The 16,866-nt window shown below is 46.1% G+C and overlaps 1 protein-coding gene across 9 annotated transcripts in view; it reads right to left on the bottom strand.

Moving 5' to 3' along the window:
• Positions 1-1,613: 1,613 nt before the first annotated feature.
• Positions 1,614-16,866, bottom strand: part of ATP2B3 (ATPase plasma membrane Ca2+ transporting 3) — a 100,934-nt gene continuing 85,681 nt past the window's right edge. For 4 of the 9 annotated variants that reach the window (XM_043974045.1, XM_043974044.1, XM_043974043.1 and 1 more), the window contains 2 exons: positions 15,646-15,828; positions 1,614-2,294 (listed from right to left, as the gene is read on the bottom strand). In XM_043974045.1, the coding sequence (XP_043829980.1) occupies positions 1,986-2,294; positions 15,646-15,828 (492 nt within the window). In that variant the 3' untranslated portion in view covers positions 1,614-1,985. Of the gene's footprint in view, positions 2,295-11,429; positions 11,584-12,242; positions 12,309-15,645; positions 15,829-16,866 lie in introns of those variants that run through there. The other 5 variants (XM_043974048.1, XM_043974047.1, XM_043974046.1 and 2 more) reach the window with 3 other exon arrangements.

Raw genomic sequence — 16,866 nt, forward strand, 5'->3', positions numbered from 1 at the left:
TAGGCAATATTGAGGCTGACCACAGTTTGAAATGATGGGGCAGCCTGTTTGAAACAGACGTGTTTTTCAGCCATCACATAAAGAAGGGATCTGTGTATCACAGGGCTTTCCCAGGAGAGAAAGTTGATTTGTAGCCTCAGGAGAAAGAGCCCACAGGTTTTATTTAAACAAAAACAAGATTCCATTCCTCCAGATGGCTTTTTTTTTTTCATTTGCCTCCCCTGATGTTGCCTTAAAACCACAGTAAACAAAGTTGAATGTAAATGGGTTTGGACATTCTCCTTTGCATATTCTCTGAGCTAGAAGAGATCAGAAGAGGGTTTTTGACATATGGTGTTTGAAAGTGTCCAGAACTGCTTCATTGACACCAAAGCCAGCATACTCCTTGAATCTAGCGGCAGGCAACCGACCAGAGGTAAAATGCTTTTTCTCAAAAGCTGATTGATTGGCCAGTACTCACGTTTAAGCTTCCCCCAGGGTAAAGAGGGCAACCCCAGAGTACTAGAGACTTCATACCCCTAGTCCTCAGGCTTTTTGCTTCTTCTAGGTTTCGTAAATTGGTGTCCTCTCTTTTACTTTTACTCCTTGGCATTGTTTTCTCACAATCGGCACCTTCATTTCAGTTGGTTGAGCCGGAATTTGGTGGCAATGGTGTGTTGTCAGCATCTTGAACCAGATCAGGAATGGATTTTCTTTTCTCTGGTCTTTCCTGGGTACAGGGTGATGGTTGGCCCATGCATGCCGTTTGGATGCAACCACTTCAGATCTCCTTTCTTTCTGTCCCAAGAGAAATCCCTCTTGGTGAGATTCCAAGTAGGGATTGATCCCTAGCAGGAGTCTGCTGTGAGCTAGCTTGTATCTGTTAGAAATCGAAGAGCCTGGAATAGATCCTCAATGGGCACTGGTCACTTCGACTTGATTCACCAGAGACCATTTTCTTGACATTGAGATTATGGAGAAAGAAATCGGAACATTCTTAGGACTAGAGCGAGGCAAGGAGAACTGAAATTACAGTTCAGCTCCTCTCTGTTGGATGGGATGTTTCCAATTAGACACTTTGGTACATTCCTTTGAAACCATGAAACCCGTTTAAATATACCCCCCCCTCCCGCCCCACCTTGCACTATGTCTCAAAGTGTAAACTTTATTTTAGCTCCCTTCATTTCCCCCCTTAGGAATATGGTATCTCACCAAAAGTATTCCCAGGAACACAGCAGGAAGGAAGGCATAGGGGAAGGAGAAATGAGGGAGGAGGGAAAGGAATCAAATACACAAAGCCCAGAATTCTCTCCCTGAAAAATATCCCTGTTCCAACAAAGGATGGCATTTCTGAATTAAAGTGCCTGAAAAAGGTGCAAATATGTGTGAAAGTGGCTCCTGTGGGTGGGCCAGTTGCTGGACTGAAGAGAGAGAGGAAGAAATAAAGAATATAGATATTCATACATACATACATACACACACAGCATCCTTCCAGGCTCTTGAGCGCAGCCCAGACCATAGAAGTTGCTCTCATTTTTTTTTTCACTTACAAATCCATTTCCACTCTCCCCACCCCACCGGGTGTACAAAACCCCCCCTCCCCGACAAAAAACCCCAAACCCAACCCACCCCATCTCAGAGTCTAAGCCCCCAATAAATAATGGAATTGTGGAGGTTATTTCTTTCATCATTGATCAAAAAGAAGAAAACAAGTAGGGAAAACACCCATCCCCATCTCTAGCATTCTACTCTTTCACTTGTTCTTTAATAAGCTAGACCTCGTGGTCTGGATGAACAAACGTCTGTCATGCCAAATCCTTATTTGTTTAATTTGTTCCACTGCTTGCATATAATATGCAAGAAATGTCCTTTCCCTCTCTTGTTTAGGTGGGCATATTTGAGTGTGTGTGTGTGTGTGTGTGTGTGTGTGTGTGTGTGTGTGTGTGTGTGTATGTTTGTGCCTGTGTGTGTGTGTATGTGTGTCTGTGAAAAGAGAGAAGTTCCGGTTAGAGTGAAGTTTCCACACTGTTGAGTGGACTTGCAGGACTAGAAGAGGTAGCTGGCTTGCTGACGTCTGTGGTCAAATAGATACCACTGTCTATGGCATTGTTGTTTTGATTGGAGGTGGGCTGGGGGCTGGCTCGGAGGCGTTCCTCGAGCTCTTCCACGTCAGTGTCATCAATGAGAGGGATGTTGTGGATGTAGTCATTGATCAGAAACTCAGGCGTCGTCGTGAAGTTATGGATGGAGGTCTTGGATGCAGGTTTCTCCAGTCCTTCGTAGAGGGAGCTACGGAATGCTTTCACCACCCGGATCTAAAATGGGAATTGATGGGGCAGGAGGGCAAGAGTTGGGAATGGGAGAAGAAGGGAGGAAATAAGGAGGAGACCATAAATTGTTCACTAATTGCTACCCACTGTGTCTGTCCACCTCAATGACTTGTTGGAGTTGTTTCATTATAACTGTTCATCCCTTGGGGGCTGGAATAATGGGCAGCACAGGCTTGGAATATTGCATGTGACTATCAAAGGACCTTTAGGGCGATCTGAGAAACTACAGCCTCATGGAGGGGAAATGGTAGGTTTGAATATCCTGACCTTGTGCTGATTTGGACTACTCTGACATCTATCTGCAACCTTTCTGATTCCTGGATTTGGGATCTGAGGTTCCAAATTGAGGCACCCCCCTGGGAGGTTACCCTCAAACAATGCCATTTTGCAATCAAAACCATGTTTTGAACACACTCCACGGTAAAAATCAAGACTTTGTTTAAACAATTACCTATTTATAATATTGGTCCTGTGGTGTTAAATGCTCCCTGTGACACCATGTATTTTTAAAAAATGGAACCAGTCATGTGAAATCAGTGAAGTCTACTTGGTTTGGATACCTGCTGCCCTCCCTGGCACTGCCACCAGCCTGATCACTGAAGAGTTGGGTCAAAGCCTGAGAAGCTGTTACAATCACAAACCCAAAGGGTGTGGAAGCCCTTTAAGAGAAGGATCTGATCTCAAGGTTTAAAGTAAAGAAGGGCCTGGGGAACCCACATTTTCCTCCTCAGGAATCCATTGAGTTGACTTGGACAGATCTCAAAATTCCGAGTAGACACAACGGAGGCTAAAGTGTCCCCCTCCCTCCTTTTCCTTCCCCCTTCCCCACCCCTCCCACCCATCCGAATCTCTGATCCCACCTGTGCATGGTGATATTTCGTGTGTCCCTTATAAATGTGCATGAACAGTTATAAGTTGGAGAATGCATTACCGTGGACTGATCCAGACTGTGGCACACATAGGAGACAAAACATTATAAGCCAGGGGAGGGTCAACAAGGACATCCCCAAACCAAACCAAATGAAACCAAAGGAACGGAAGTGGAGGGGATGCTGGTGTTAGACTCTGCAACGGAAATAGGCGCCTGATGGATGAGTTTAGTGAGCTCAAGCAACCAGAAGGGAGGTCCCAGGAGGAGGGGATGGGCTTTGGTCTGGAGAGAAGCATTTCGCTTCCTGAGCATACATTCACTGGGGGCAGGACATATGGATGGCAGTGGAGACAGGATGAGGAAGCGGGGGTGGGGGGGTGGGGGGGAACACAAGCAAAGAATGGGGAGGAAACCTCCTTTCGCTTTGACTGTAATAAGCCGAGTAAAATTAAAGACAAAAACAATAACAAGAAAGGCGAAGGCCACGTTCTCATTTTGTTCTGCCTTAGGAGCTGAGATCAAACCCAGGTGCCCATACTTCTGCTGCTGCTTACTGCCCCACCAGTTTTAGTGGCCTCCTCAGAAACCCATCCTTCTTCCATATGCAATATCTCTGCCCCCCTTTCCCTCCTTTCAGGGTTTTCCTGCAAGCTCCACTCATGGTTTACACAAACCACTTGGGTCCAGACCCTTTCCGGGATGCCCATTTATGTGCTAGGGGTAACTCTGAGTTACCATTATGAGTGGGATTTCATATGGAATGACCAGGAAGATCCATTGTAACTTCTCAAGGGAGAACTTAGAATTTGCAGGCTGTGAAGAAAGGCTTCATGCTTCAAGCATCTGTGTGGCCACAGGCATCAGAAATGGAAGGAATAGAATAGACAAGACCTTTTTTCCTAACCACTGTCAAGAACGGGCCGGTTGCTGGAAGTCGAGAAGTTAATCAGTGAAATCCAGAGGTGGTCCTTGAACTGCAAAGAAAGCCCTCCAAATATACAATAAAGATGTGGCCTTGGAAAACCAGATGTGTTTCCATGAGCCTGTGCAGAGGGGAGTTAATTGGCATAGAAATACCCTGATGCGACTGATGACACTTCCTTTTAAAAACTTTCTCAAGGGTTACTAGAATGTGTGTCCTTGAAGTAAGGAAACTCCAGGGAGTAGACTCCAGGATGAGTCCATTGTGTTCCATTTACCCAGGGCTGTATGACCCTTGAGGGCCTGAAAGTAGGGAAAGGGGGTAGTGTCCTGGCAAGAGCCCTGGTCTGGGAGTCTGGATTCTCAGCTCAGCTTGGCCACTAACTTGGTGTGTGATCTTGAACATTCTGTCTCGGAGCCTCAGCTTCCTGATTAGAAGAAGAATGGAGCAGCTTGGCTGGATGGGCTCTAATCTGCTCCCCAATTCTGCACTTGACATACTGATGTCACTGACCCCTGAAATGCCTCTTTCCATATGCCTTGGGATAATAGGCTGTTAAGTGGGTAGAGATCACTTGGGGGTCTGTTTTCCGATGAGGTTACTAAGCATCAAGAGGTGGTTGCTGTTTTGGAGAAGGGCCTCTGGACATGGCAGAGTGAGGGAGGGGGAAGGGTTCCACCAGGAGAATTCATATCTTGGCTCTGCCATTAACTTGCTGGGTGGTGACCTCACCGGGTTTTCCCTCATCTTTAAAATGGGTCTAACTTTTTTTTTTAAAGCAGTAGCAGGAGAGCGGAAGATGCTGATTCTGTGAAAGCCTAGGAAGAAAGGGGAAAAGCACCTAGGTGCTGGCATCTCTGGAGAGGCTGAACCCTTACTGTCCCCAGGGCATGAGTAGAGGAGATCTAAGGTCTTTTTCAGCTTGACTCAGGACACTTTGAAATAACTACTCAAGACAGGGTCCAGAACACAGCTGTCAGAGTCCAAGTCTAGGTTTAAGCTTCATGGAACTTGGAAAGGTTGAGTTGACTCCCAAGCCAATTAGTCGTTGGCTACTAAAGGGCAGGAGCTGACCAGTCCTTCTTTTGTATTGCTCCTATAATGTCTAGTATGGGCCCAGATACGTGGGAGACTCTGCACTTCTAAAAACGTTCTTTAGAGATACTTTCTAGGGATGCCAATAAAGCCAGTGGGATGTTCCAGTCTCTCCCTCGTGAAGCAAATCTTCCCAGGGAAAGGTAGGTTTACTAGAGTAAGGGTTGCTAATTTATGTGGATTGAGTGTTGGGCTTGGAGTTAGGAGGACCTGAGTTTAGATCCTGCCTCGGACACTAGCTGTGGCACTGGGAAAGTCACTTATCCTCTCTAAGCCTCAATCCCTTAATATGTAAAATGGAAATAATAATTGTAGCTACCACACAGGTGCTTAATAAATGCTAGATGTCGTTGTCACCATCCCCACCATCACCCTCATCAATAATTGTTCAGCTGCCCCAGGAGCAAAGATCCCACATTTCTTCGGGAGTGAGAAAACCCCAAGTCCTTCCAGCAATGCAAGGTGTAATGCCTCCTTAATCTCTAAATCTCCTGGCAATTGAGTAGATTCTGGATATTTTAGAGCTGTCTAGAGAGACCACATGGAGCCTCAGTGGAATCAGGAAGGCCTTGGTTCAAGTCCCACTTCTGACACTTGTCACGAAATCACAGGCAAGTCATATCAATTAATTTCTCAGAGCCTCAGTTTCCCCAAATGTAAAATTGAGAAACTCTTTCCTCCAAGCACCTCCAGTACCTGCCTCACAAGGTCATTGTGAGGTTCAAACAAAGCAGTGGTGTAGAGCAGACGGTGCTGGATCTGGAGCCAGAGAACCTGGGTACAAATCCTGCCACAGCGTTTTACTACCCTTTGTGGCCTCAGTTTCCACTGTGAAACGAGGAGGCTGGGTTAGCTGGCCTCAGAAAATCCTTTCCAGCTTGAAATCTATGCTATGAAGTGTGTAAAATGGTTGGCAAGCTTTAACGTGCTGTCCGCAAGTTAGGGTTATTATCTTTTACATTTTTGTTTCTTTGGAGAGACACAAATTTGGAGACTTTTTTTTTCTGGACAAAAAAATCTCCCTTCAGCATGAGCCTGGGCTCAGTTTTCGAGGCATTGCACGTTACATGCGACAAAAAGGTTTGCTTGCACCACTGATTGAAAAAGTCTCCACATGCTCATGGAGAGTGGTGTGCACGCAAAGCTGTGGGCCGACGACTGAGGCCCAGGTTCTGGCCTTGCAAAGCTGGATGGAGGGTTCGCATGCTGCTGGAGTCAAATGAAAAGGGAGGAAAAAAAGAAAAAAAAAACCCACCCAACCCCCCAACCGCCTGTGACTCTGTTTCCGGCATGATACAGAGAAACAAGACAACATAGAGGAGGCCTCTGTCCATGGCCGACCGACACAGTCTGTAACCCCCTCAGAGGAAGCATTGGGTACAAAACTCATGCATTATTGCCACAGTAAACATTCGAGTATAAAGGCCCATTATTGCTGGAAGAAGGGCTGGGGACAGGCCTCTAGTGGCCCCTTGTTTCTACGGGGAGAACTGCATGCCAAGTCATTGGTGCGTCCATCCATGCCTGGGGCCTGGGGGAAGCTAATGAGGCACGTGGGGGACATGGACACACACACACACACACACACACATCCACACACGTAAAAGAAAAGAAAATAAACAAACAAGGAAAGCAGAGTTTGTGAATGTATGTCTTTGAATTAAAGTAGGCTCTATGAAAGGAACCCTAGGCTTACCACTGGCATAGACAGGCCTCATTCATTCTGTGCTACTTTGTTTTTATGATCTATGAGCTTTCACCAGAGACTGGGTGAGAGGAGGAGGAGGAGGAGGAGGAGGAGGAAGGGGAGGGGGGGAGGGGAGGGGGAGCAGAGGAGAAGAGGTGGGGGGTGTAAAGGTAGGGGCAGAGAGAGGAGGAGGCTACCTCCAGAGCTAGGTTCTTGGTTTTTCTCTGTGGAGGCTACTTCCAAGTGAATCTAAACTATAAGGAACTGTTTGCAAATATCCCATCAAGTCCCCACTTTTCTAGGGTGGGGGTGGAAAGGGCTGGGGTTGTGGATGGATAAAGCATTGGTGAGCAGTTTGAGTTCATGGATAGTCTGCAAGGTCTGGAAGTCTACCAGGGTTGTTTCCCAGTACATTGGACAAATTTCTGTCAAATGAATTGGCTCGACTGGAGTAAGGATGGTAATGTTTATACTACCAGGGAAAAATCCCAAGTCCCATTCTTGGGTTTTTCATACTCCTTTTAAGTGGGAAAGTAGATCCTTAAGTAGCAGTAGCAATAACTGCTCGTCCAAGAGGGGGCTAGATGTCACCATTTTTATTCTAGAATCATCCAAATAAAAATGAATTGGAACAGAAGGATTTTCTTTGGCCATAGCGCTCATGCTGCCAGTGTTGCACCTAACAAATGAAGAGGTGCCGATGAGCAGCAGATGTGTGCAACACAGCAGCGAGCAGCAAACAATATTCAAATGCTAATGACAGCAAATGATGATCAAACTAAAAGGGAAAACAGCAGGGGAAAATCCAGGAAGATCCAACTCCAAACAGAAGGCAGCCGAGTCCATCCATTGCCCTTCTTGAGGTTGAACTAGAAGAAATGAGTTTGGGAGGGGGTGCAATTGAATTTGGAATTGAAAGACACGGGGTGGTCCCAGGTCACTGTTTGGGTCAAGAATTCATTTCAGGCTCAGTCTGACCAAAAAGCACTCAGGATGTAGAGGAATGGCATATGGGGCCGGGATGTGTTGATATCCTTGGTATTCTTAAGAGTATGGCGGGGGGATGTCTCGAGTGTGTATAGTCTTTAAAAGGCTATAAACAGTGAATTAGAACTCCAGCTCTCTAAGCAACATTTTGCCAGGGGTCTTCACATCCCTCCCCGCCCTGCTCCCCAATACCGTCCTCATGACTTCTCTTTTCTTGGATCCCAAAGCACTATTAGGATTGTCTGGGCAGTAGCCCTGTGGACAGCTCGGAGTTATGAGAAAATGTCATTTTTCAGCCATTTCAACCCGCACCCAAAGAGCTTCAGGTCCCAGTTACTCATCCTCATTGGGACTGACCAGATCGTTAGAACAGATTTTGATGCTCAGATGTGTTAGCATGTGAATGAGTGAGCAGTGTTGTTGATGTCAGGAGAGAAGCCCCGTTCTGAGGAGGGGCACCTGTTTCTGTTTTAATATCTGCTACCTGGATGCCTCCCCAAATCTAAGAAGACGATGCCCGATCCATTTTCTCGACTGGGTCACACACCCTTCCGAACCGTAACAAAGCTGTTCTCATTCCCTGTATACCTTTTGAGGTGTGACCATGAAGTAATAAGACTGATATTTCCTGTGTGATTTGGGCCTTAGCACCACCCCCCCACCCAAGCAGGACAAGAGCCATGTAGGAGAGTCAGTGCTGTTCTGCGCATTGTTCTCATCCCAAACAGATGGTCTTTTCCTCCGCCATCTTGGCTCCACCCTCAACTCCCTCCAGATGGTCTTTTCCAATCATAAAAGAGCCAAACTGATCTCAGGCGCCAGAATTCCTTGTTGAGTAAAGTAGGACTAGAAACTACTTCCTCTTTTCCTCTCCACTCCAACTCTTGGAGAGGAATGTAGGTGTGACTCAAAGGAGATGGAGAACCCTTCTCTTCCCCTACCCCACAAAGTGAGTGAGAAGCAGCTAAGCTTTCACCCAGCTGATGTTTGGTGAATCCTTCATCTAGACTGTTCAGGTGACAGCGGGAACTATTCCCCTGCTGTACTTACCACCTGCTGGCTCCTGGGAGGCACCCAGGAGCAGAAAGGAGAGAGTGGCTGGCAGGCACATTGCAGGGAAAGAGAAAGTGCCAGGAACACAAAGGATGCCCAGGGACAGGCAGGAGAACAAGCAGGAATCTGGGAACTAAGAGGCATGAAAGAGAGAGAGAGAGAGAGAAGCAGGGAGATGGAGGGAGAGGGAGTGGCGTTTGATGGCTCAGCACCCAGTGAGAATGTCAAGTCAGAGCGCTATGGAGAAGGCAGCAATGGAGTCATGGGGAGGAGAAAGGGAGCTGATGCTCTCCTCAAACAACACGGAGACCAACAGAGAAAACTAGGAACGCAGAGAGACAGTGCAAAGGGAAGTGCCTGGCTACTGATATTGGTAGCACTCCTTGGTTGGGGACCAGGAGGGACGTATCAATATCAAGAAAGATGGAGTCAAGGTGAAAAGGCTTCCCAATGGTGCCCTCCCTGCCCTCAGTCCCTGTCCCCCATACAGGTGGTGCACTATACTGTTCGTGTCCTATATGGTAGCTGTGGCTTGTTTCCCTACCCAGCCATGTGCCCGGTGTTTTTGTGACAATGAGCTTCCCGATGAACTCTGAGTATGGGGTGGCTTTGTTGGCTGGGTGCAGCCCGGGGGCGATTTTGTTTGGGGATACCGGTGGTTGCTTGTGGACCAATAAACGACTTCCTCAGTGGGTAGTCACTGTTGGAGGTTGGTGCTCGTGGGAGAAAATGTCTGAGTGGAGCTTCAGAGAATAGAGCCAACTGCAAGTCATGACACTGGGCAAAGCACGGGGGTGGGGGCGGGGAGACAGGCAATTCCTATGTGTCAGGGTTCTTCTATTTAAAATAAGCCAGAAATGACAACTTAGCCAACAGGGACCATGGACCTCACCCCATGGGTGGCCTCACACCAGTTCCTAAAAGAAAACCAAAGATTCTGTGATGGGGAGAAAAAGATGCAGTTAATGACCTTCAGACTGTATAAATAATCAAATGTTGTTCACTGCAGGTCAAAGGGATTACATCTCACTGAAAGGAAAGAAAGTGGCAGTATTTACAGACTTCCGCAAACCCTTTGGGCCTATACTCGAAGGTTTACTCTTAGCTCTTGGCATTTTATGAAAAGCAGGCCAACATGTGAGTGAAATCAGCAGCACTGTCAATAGTTTACCAGCCTGTCTTAAAGGAAGCATTAACAAGGGAACAGTGATGTATGTGTCTAGCTGTGGGGGTGGTGCTTCGAGCAACTGTGTTGTTGTTTTTTTTTTTCCTTTGCCTGTTTTGAGGGGGGACTGATTGGCACAGTAGTGGGATTGTCTTACCTCTTTCGAAAAAAGCCCTGTGGTATTTTTAAACTAAAAGGAAAAGAAAAAAATAAAACCGATTTGCCATTCGTCAAGAATAATGGCGCATTTTCCCTGAGAAAGAGCATAGGCCAAGGCAGAAGTTAGCCATCTAGCTCTGTGGGCTGCTGAGGAAAGCCATACTAAACAACAGAGATGTGGTACAATCCATGTCCCGGAGAGGAGCCATGGCAGAACCGAGTAATACCCCTCCCGCCTCCCACCCCCCAACAATGGTTCCAGTGTTCCAAGGTGTTTGGCCCCACAGCGCACTGGAGAATAAAAGAACTTCAGAGCAGGACAAAATTTGGTCGAGATTGAATTTATAGAGAACAGGAAAATCAGAGGGCTTAGAGGAATGAGCTCAGAAGACAGAGCCTTTCCCTCCAGAATGGAAAGAGGCAGCAATAGGCAGCAGTGCTCCCATTGCTAAGCAGTAGCGGCAGCCTGGTGGTAGGTAACACTGCTCCCAGCCCATGATCTCTGTGGAGGCAGCAGCAATGCCCGCTGGCTTCTGTCCCCTTGAAATCAATTCCAAGAAAGGGCTGGATGCTACTGATTTTGAGCCCCACCCCCAGATAGTGGATTCTTCCATCATAAATGATACAGAAAAGGAAGCTTTCTTTGTCAAAACACTCCTGATTTTGCAGTGCCCCCTCATCCTTCTAAATAGAGCACCCGAGCTCCCAGCCCCTCACGTGATACACCAAAAGACAGCTTACAACACCAGAAGTAGCCCAAAACTCACCAAAAACCATTGGCAGATAGAAAGGAAGGAAAATGGAAATCAAAGGCAAAAGAATACTAAACTAAAACAAAAGAAAAAATAAACTACAGCTAAAAGAACAGGTCTAGCAGGACCACAGATGTAGAGAAATATTATAAGAGAACATGGCTTTCTTTAGAACGTATACACCATCTTGACTGAAAAAGGACTAGACAGAGCAATAAAAGAAGAACTTAAAAGCCACGTTGAGCAGAGAATGCAAGACTGGAAAAAAGAGAAGAAAGAGTTGTGGGAAGGGTTGGGTTTTTTTTTTTGAGAGGGTGATATATGTATATATATATATATATATATATATATATATATATATATATATATATATATTTGTATTTTTTTTTTTTGCTTAAAGATGATCAGAAAAGGGAAATCAAGACTCACTCCCAGCAGCGCTGGTGGGATTGGCAGCAGAGAGAATTACGTGAGTAGGGGTAGAAATATTGGTTACGTCATGGAGTTGGCTGAGGACCGAAGAGCGTCGGCGCACGGCACCCTGAAATGAACCGCTTCTCTTGAAAGTACTCACTACCTCCATCTGTGGGAGAGAAAATGAGATAAAGTTTGGCTTGTACTACCCTCCCTAGAGACCGTGAAGGAGGGAATGGGGTTAGGAAAGGAGAGAGGGGACTCGATTAGGAAAATATCATCAATTTGGATAGGGCTTGTTGAAGAAGTGACTAATTCGAACAAGACTGTGAGTGTATGGGGGGGAAGGGCACGGTAGGGGGCTGACTGAAACTAAAAGAGAACAACAGATTTTCAGGCATTTAAAAGATACCATTCAGCCAGGTCCCAGTTACTGCGACTAATGAACTCCCTGAAGTGGTCTTGTGAATCGGAATTTGCACTATTTGAAGTTATAATTATGCAAAGCACGGTCATTGGCTCTAGCCAATTGGGAATGTGCAGCGAGAAGTAGACTTAATGCGACTACTTCAGGGGATTCGTTATTTGCACTAATCTGGACCTAGTCGGATATACAACACACACATTTACAAACCACTTCTCTAGCCATTAAAGCAGACTTCCTAAATACCTCTACTAGGTAATAGTTAGTTAACCTATTTCTAATCGTTCTATGTGCTCTATGAAAGGAATAATACTGCATTACTTCAAAACCATGTTCTCATTTATACTTTCAGGTCTGCCTTGAGTACCCTAAATGAGCAAGTTCTTACTCTATTAATTACTCACTTTTATTACTCTGTCCAAATGATCAGATTTCTGAGTATCTTATTTTATCAGCCAGGAAAATATTCCCTAGGAAATATCAAAAGGAGAATTCGCTTAACTAAGAAGGCTAGATTTCCCAAACTACGGCAATACAAGATTCCCACCAAGCCTGTGGGCTTGCTGGCACTGGGGAGAGTCCTTGCTCCACGGCAGCAAGGGGGGGGAGGAGGGGACATGACATCTGCATTTCCCCTCCCCCCAAGGCTCAGAGCAACAATGTGGATTTTGTGCACAAGGTTGAGTCTGTTTTTAGATTTCTTATGAGTTGAGGCTCTGTGTGTGTGTTTTTTGAATTTTTTTTTTAGCTGTCTGTGGGGGCATGGGCACAAGGTAGTGAGGGAAATGAGTGATTTTGGCTGATCACTTTGGTCCTAGCTTCATTTGCTGCTGGTAGAACCCGTTCTTCTTTTGGGGTTGGTTGGAGATTTTTATTTCTTGCCAAATCAAGCCTAGGTGGTGTGACTCTGAGGCAATGAGACCAATTATACGAATTATGAAACAGATAGACTCAAATGTTCACATCCAAGTGGATGGTGTTCCTTTTCAGAGTCCTCCCCCACCCTGCTTCCCACAGTACTTTGAGGGCTCTTCTCCGGGAATGGCCTATTCTATATTCTTTGTATGTCCTTCACAAGGACAGATCTGGGTCCTCTGAGGGTGCTCGGAATTCTGGATGCATCCCAAAGTCATTGATTGTGGAAGGAGGTGGAGGGGGGAGGTCCAGGCCAGTCAGGAAATACTGTCTGGGGTCATAAACGTGGTGTGACCATAAAGGAATGAGATCTGAGTTTCTCCAAGGCCATTGCCAAAGAGAAAGCCTCCCCCCCATCCCCCCGCCCCCCCAGGCTGGGGCAGCCTCCCAAGAGGAGAACAATGCTCACTGGGAGGGGAAGGATACACTCTTGGCTGTTAACAAGGAGACTATTAGTCTCTTTTCCTTTGAGTCTAACCTTACATGAGTTTAAAATCCAGAAGCTAAAGGAAATAAATGTTTGCTGAGCCCTTGCTTTCTTTACCAGCCACGTATCCTGACTTTAGGTGAGGGAAAGGAGTGTACCCAATCTTTGCCCCAAATGATGAAGGGGCTACTTGGGCAGCAAAGACTTGGGTGGGTCTCAGGAATTGACTAGGCCTTTTTGGAAGCAAGACCCAAATGTTGTCGGCAGGAGGCCAGGAGGCAAAGCACCGGGCAGGGCTGCCTTCTGAGGCTGCTAGGCAAAATCCAACAATGTTGTGTGTGTCCCATTGCGTTCTGTTATTCTAGTTGGGGTGGAGAGCATTTACGAATTCTCATGTCTATGGGGCTGATTTGGCACCTACAACCACATCAGCCAACTACATGTGTTCAAATAAAGGAGGCTTTGTGCATTCAGGTCAGGTTAGTGAGAGAGGCCCGGGAACAGGGAGAGTCAGTGAGGAGAAGTCTGCCCAGTAGCATCTACATTTTCTTTTCTTTTTTTTTCCTTCTTTCTTTTTAAAGAACCATATCATGGACATAAGGCGAGCCATTGCATTAGCCCTGTTTTTTGTTTTTTGTTTTTTTTTTTTCCCCCCAGGATATACTCTCTTTGGAATCAATAGACTCACATCCACCTTGCCCTATTAGTTGAACATATAGTTCTATTTATTCAAACCAGACATGGAGTTTATTGGGTGTCCTGAGCTGAAAAAGACCGGGCTCATTTAGCAGGGTCACTTCGAAAGGCAGTGTTGGGTTCAGGGCACAGCGCGGGAGACAAAATTACAAGGAAGAAACTGGTACATTCGCCAGTATGGCACAGAAGTGAGGGTGTTCAGGGCCAAGTTGTGAGAAATGAGGCTTTTAGGCCTTGGATTCAACCAGCTGCCAACCTCAGGTAATTGAACTAAATGGAGATTTAGTCTAAATGAAAGAACAATGTTGAAGTTATGCTTGGTGAAGGCACCCTTTCCCCAACTCCACCCCCCTCCCCACATAGCTGGGAAACCCAATGGCTACCACTTAAATATGGCAATTAGAAAGGCACTTGGGTAGGAGGAGCCCACGTCATTTTACCAGAAGGATTCAAGGTGTCAATAAGCATCTCCCCATCCTTTTCCTCCCTTGTGGTGTCTTTTTTTTTTTTTGGTGAGGCAATTGGGGTTAAGTGACTTGCCCAGGGTCACACAGCTAGTAAGTGTTAAGTGTCTGAGGCCGGATTTGAACTCAGGTTCTCCTGAATCCAGGGCCAGTGCTCTATCCACTGCGCCACCTAGCTGCCCCCCCTTGTGGTGTCTTTTAAGGCTACATGAAGAGACTCTTTTTGGACAGGTCTTTTGAAAAGAGGGGATTTTCTTATTAAGGAAGGTCTGGGAAAGGGAAATTCAATTCCAAGATAGTTTCCGTGAGCTGGTGGTTGGTCTTTGCTTTCTCCCTCCTGCTTTGGTTAGACCGTCCTATATGTACAACAATAAAAAAAGACTTCTTGTGAATGCTAGTAATTTGGAATGCTACAGCACAAACAGCTTGTGTTCTGGATGACTGGGCTGGGGAGAATTCGATTTGGAAATAGCGGTGTACAAAGCCCCAGAATTTGGCTACTCAGTTGCATTTTGTCTTGTGTTCAACTAGACTTGTTCTTAGAAGGTTAGGGAGAAAAGGGAGGACTCAAATGACTCTTGCTTGAGTAGACCTTGTACTCTGTTAAATATGTTTCCCATATTTAAATAGATCACCGATTATCCTCACCCAGACTTCGGCATGGGCAGTTATGGAAACCAGAATGGGAGTTGATCTGTTTCATCCATTTGGGTCAACTTCCCTCATGCTTTGAAGGAAGGCTAATTAAAATCCCACACATAACCCCTCCCTATACACTTCAACCCCTCTACCACCACCAACACACCTTGAGTCATACGCTGCACCATCTGGGAGAAGAATTCCCATGGAGAAAATCAACCTGGGCTCAGAGCTGGGAGTGAGGAGACCGGCTTACATTTAGAATGGAAGAAGAGATGGCCCAAAATAGGCCAAACATATTTGGTCTGGATAACCGTTTGTGTTGTCACATTGTTTTTAAAATAATTTGCATAGGTAACTTTCCTGAGTGTCTATTTTTTTTTGGTGAAGCAAGCTGCTTTGTGAAACTGATTGGAATGGAAGATAAGGACATCCCTCAGTGGTCTAAGCCCAGCTCTCCCATCCTCTGCTTCTTTCCAGTCTCTCTAGGCAGAAAAGCAACCAATGTTAACTAAAGTAAAATCATCTGGTAAACAACTGGGCACACCCCTCCAAAGACATGCACAACTGGATGGTATTTCCTTGAAAGGACCTGAGTGGTGAACGGGTCTTTTTTCCAAAGCAACTCACTGTCGCTCCTCTTCCCACTTCTCCCAAGTGGTATACCTGAGTCTGGATCCTGTTAAGGCCTCGGAACCAGAGGATCTGGCCACGGCGGAGTTCCCTCTCGGCATGGTCAATCTCTTCCTCATCTTCTGCCATTTCCTCATCAGTGATCTCATCCTTTCCTGGCCCGTGCCCTGCCTCTTTCAGGAACTTCAGTTGGCTGGTAGGAATGGTGGCAATGACCTAAGCAGAGTCAAAAGCCCCCAGAAGGCAAACAGAGATGGTGGTCAATGAAGGGATGTATATGAGAATGTCCTGGAGGCCCAACTTAATACAAGGCCTTGGGCTCTAGCAGAAGTCCCACTGCCTTCCCCACTGGATACTAGCACACATCCAGCAGGGGTGAGAGAGTGTGTGTGTGTGTGTGTGTGTGTGTGTGTGTGTGTGTGTGTGTATGGATCAGCACTCACCTTACATGCTCTTATGTGGCTGCTGTCTTATTTCCCATTACAGCCAGGTCCTTTTATTTGCTTCTGCCCACAGACTAGGGACTGCCCACACTCTGGGCCTAGTCTAGGTATTTAGCTCAGTGGTAAGCTGCAATTTTGTTCCTGGTGGCTCAGTCAGCACTCAGCTTCCTGGTTACCCAGACTCTTTGTTCCCACTTCCTAGCCTGGGGTCTTGATCTCTCTTACTTGACCTCCTGAACTTGTCCTCCCCCCTCTTTCCTTTCTTCCTTATCTGACCTCCCTGGATTGGTACCATCAGCCCTCTTTTTTGACACTCTGCTACTTATAGAGACAGCTATGTGGCATAAATAGAGTCCAGGACTTGGAGTCAGGAAGACCTGAGTTCAAATCTGGATTCAGATACTTACTAGCTGTGTGACCCTGGGCAAGTCACTTCACCTCTGTTTGCTTCAGTTTTCTCATCTGTAAAATGGTGATAATAACAAAACCTCCCTCCCAGGGCTATGGTGAGGATCATATGAGGTAATAAGCACTCAACACACAGTAGTTACTTAATAAAATACAAGGGGGATGGATGGATGGATAGATGGATGGATGGATGGATTGACTGATGAATTAATGGATGGACCACATGAACTTTAAGGTCCCTTCCAAGTCTAAATCTATGATCCCACATTCTGTTTCAGGGGTGTGCTGGAGTCGGCTTCGACAGGTTTGAGTCTATTGTTAAATTTTCAATGTGAGCATTTACACATTGGAAATTGATAAATGTTACAAATCAAGTGCCGATTTATTGTTTTGTCAATCATCT

The sequence above is a fragment of the Dromiciops gliroides genome, chromosome X (genome assembly GCF_019393635.1).
Source record: "Dromiciops gliroides isolate mDroGli1 chromosome X, mDroGli1.pri, whole genome shotgun sequence".
Lineage (NCBI taxonomy): Eukaryota > Metazoa > Chordata > Mammalia > Microbiotheria > Microbiotheriidae > Dromiciops > Dromiciops gliroides.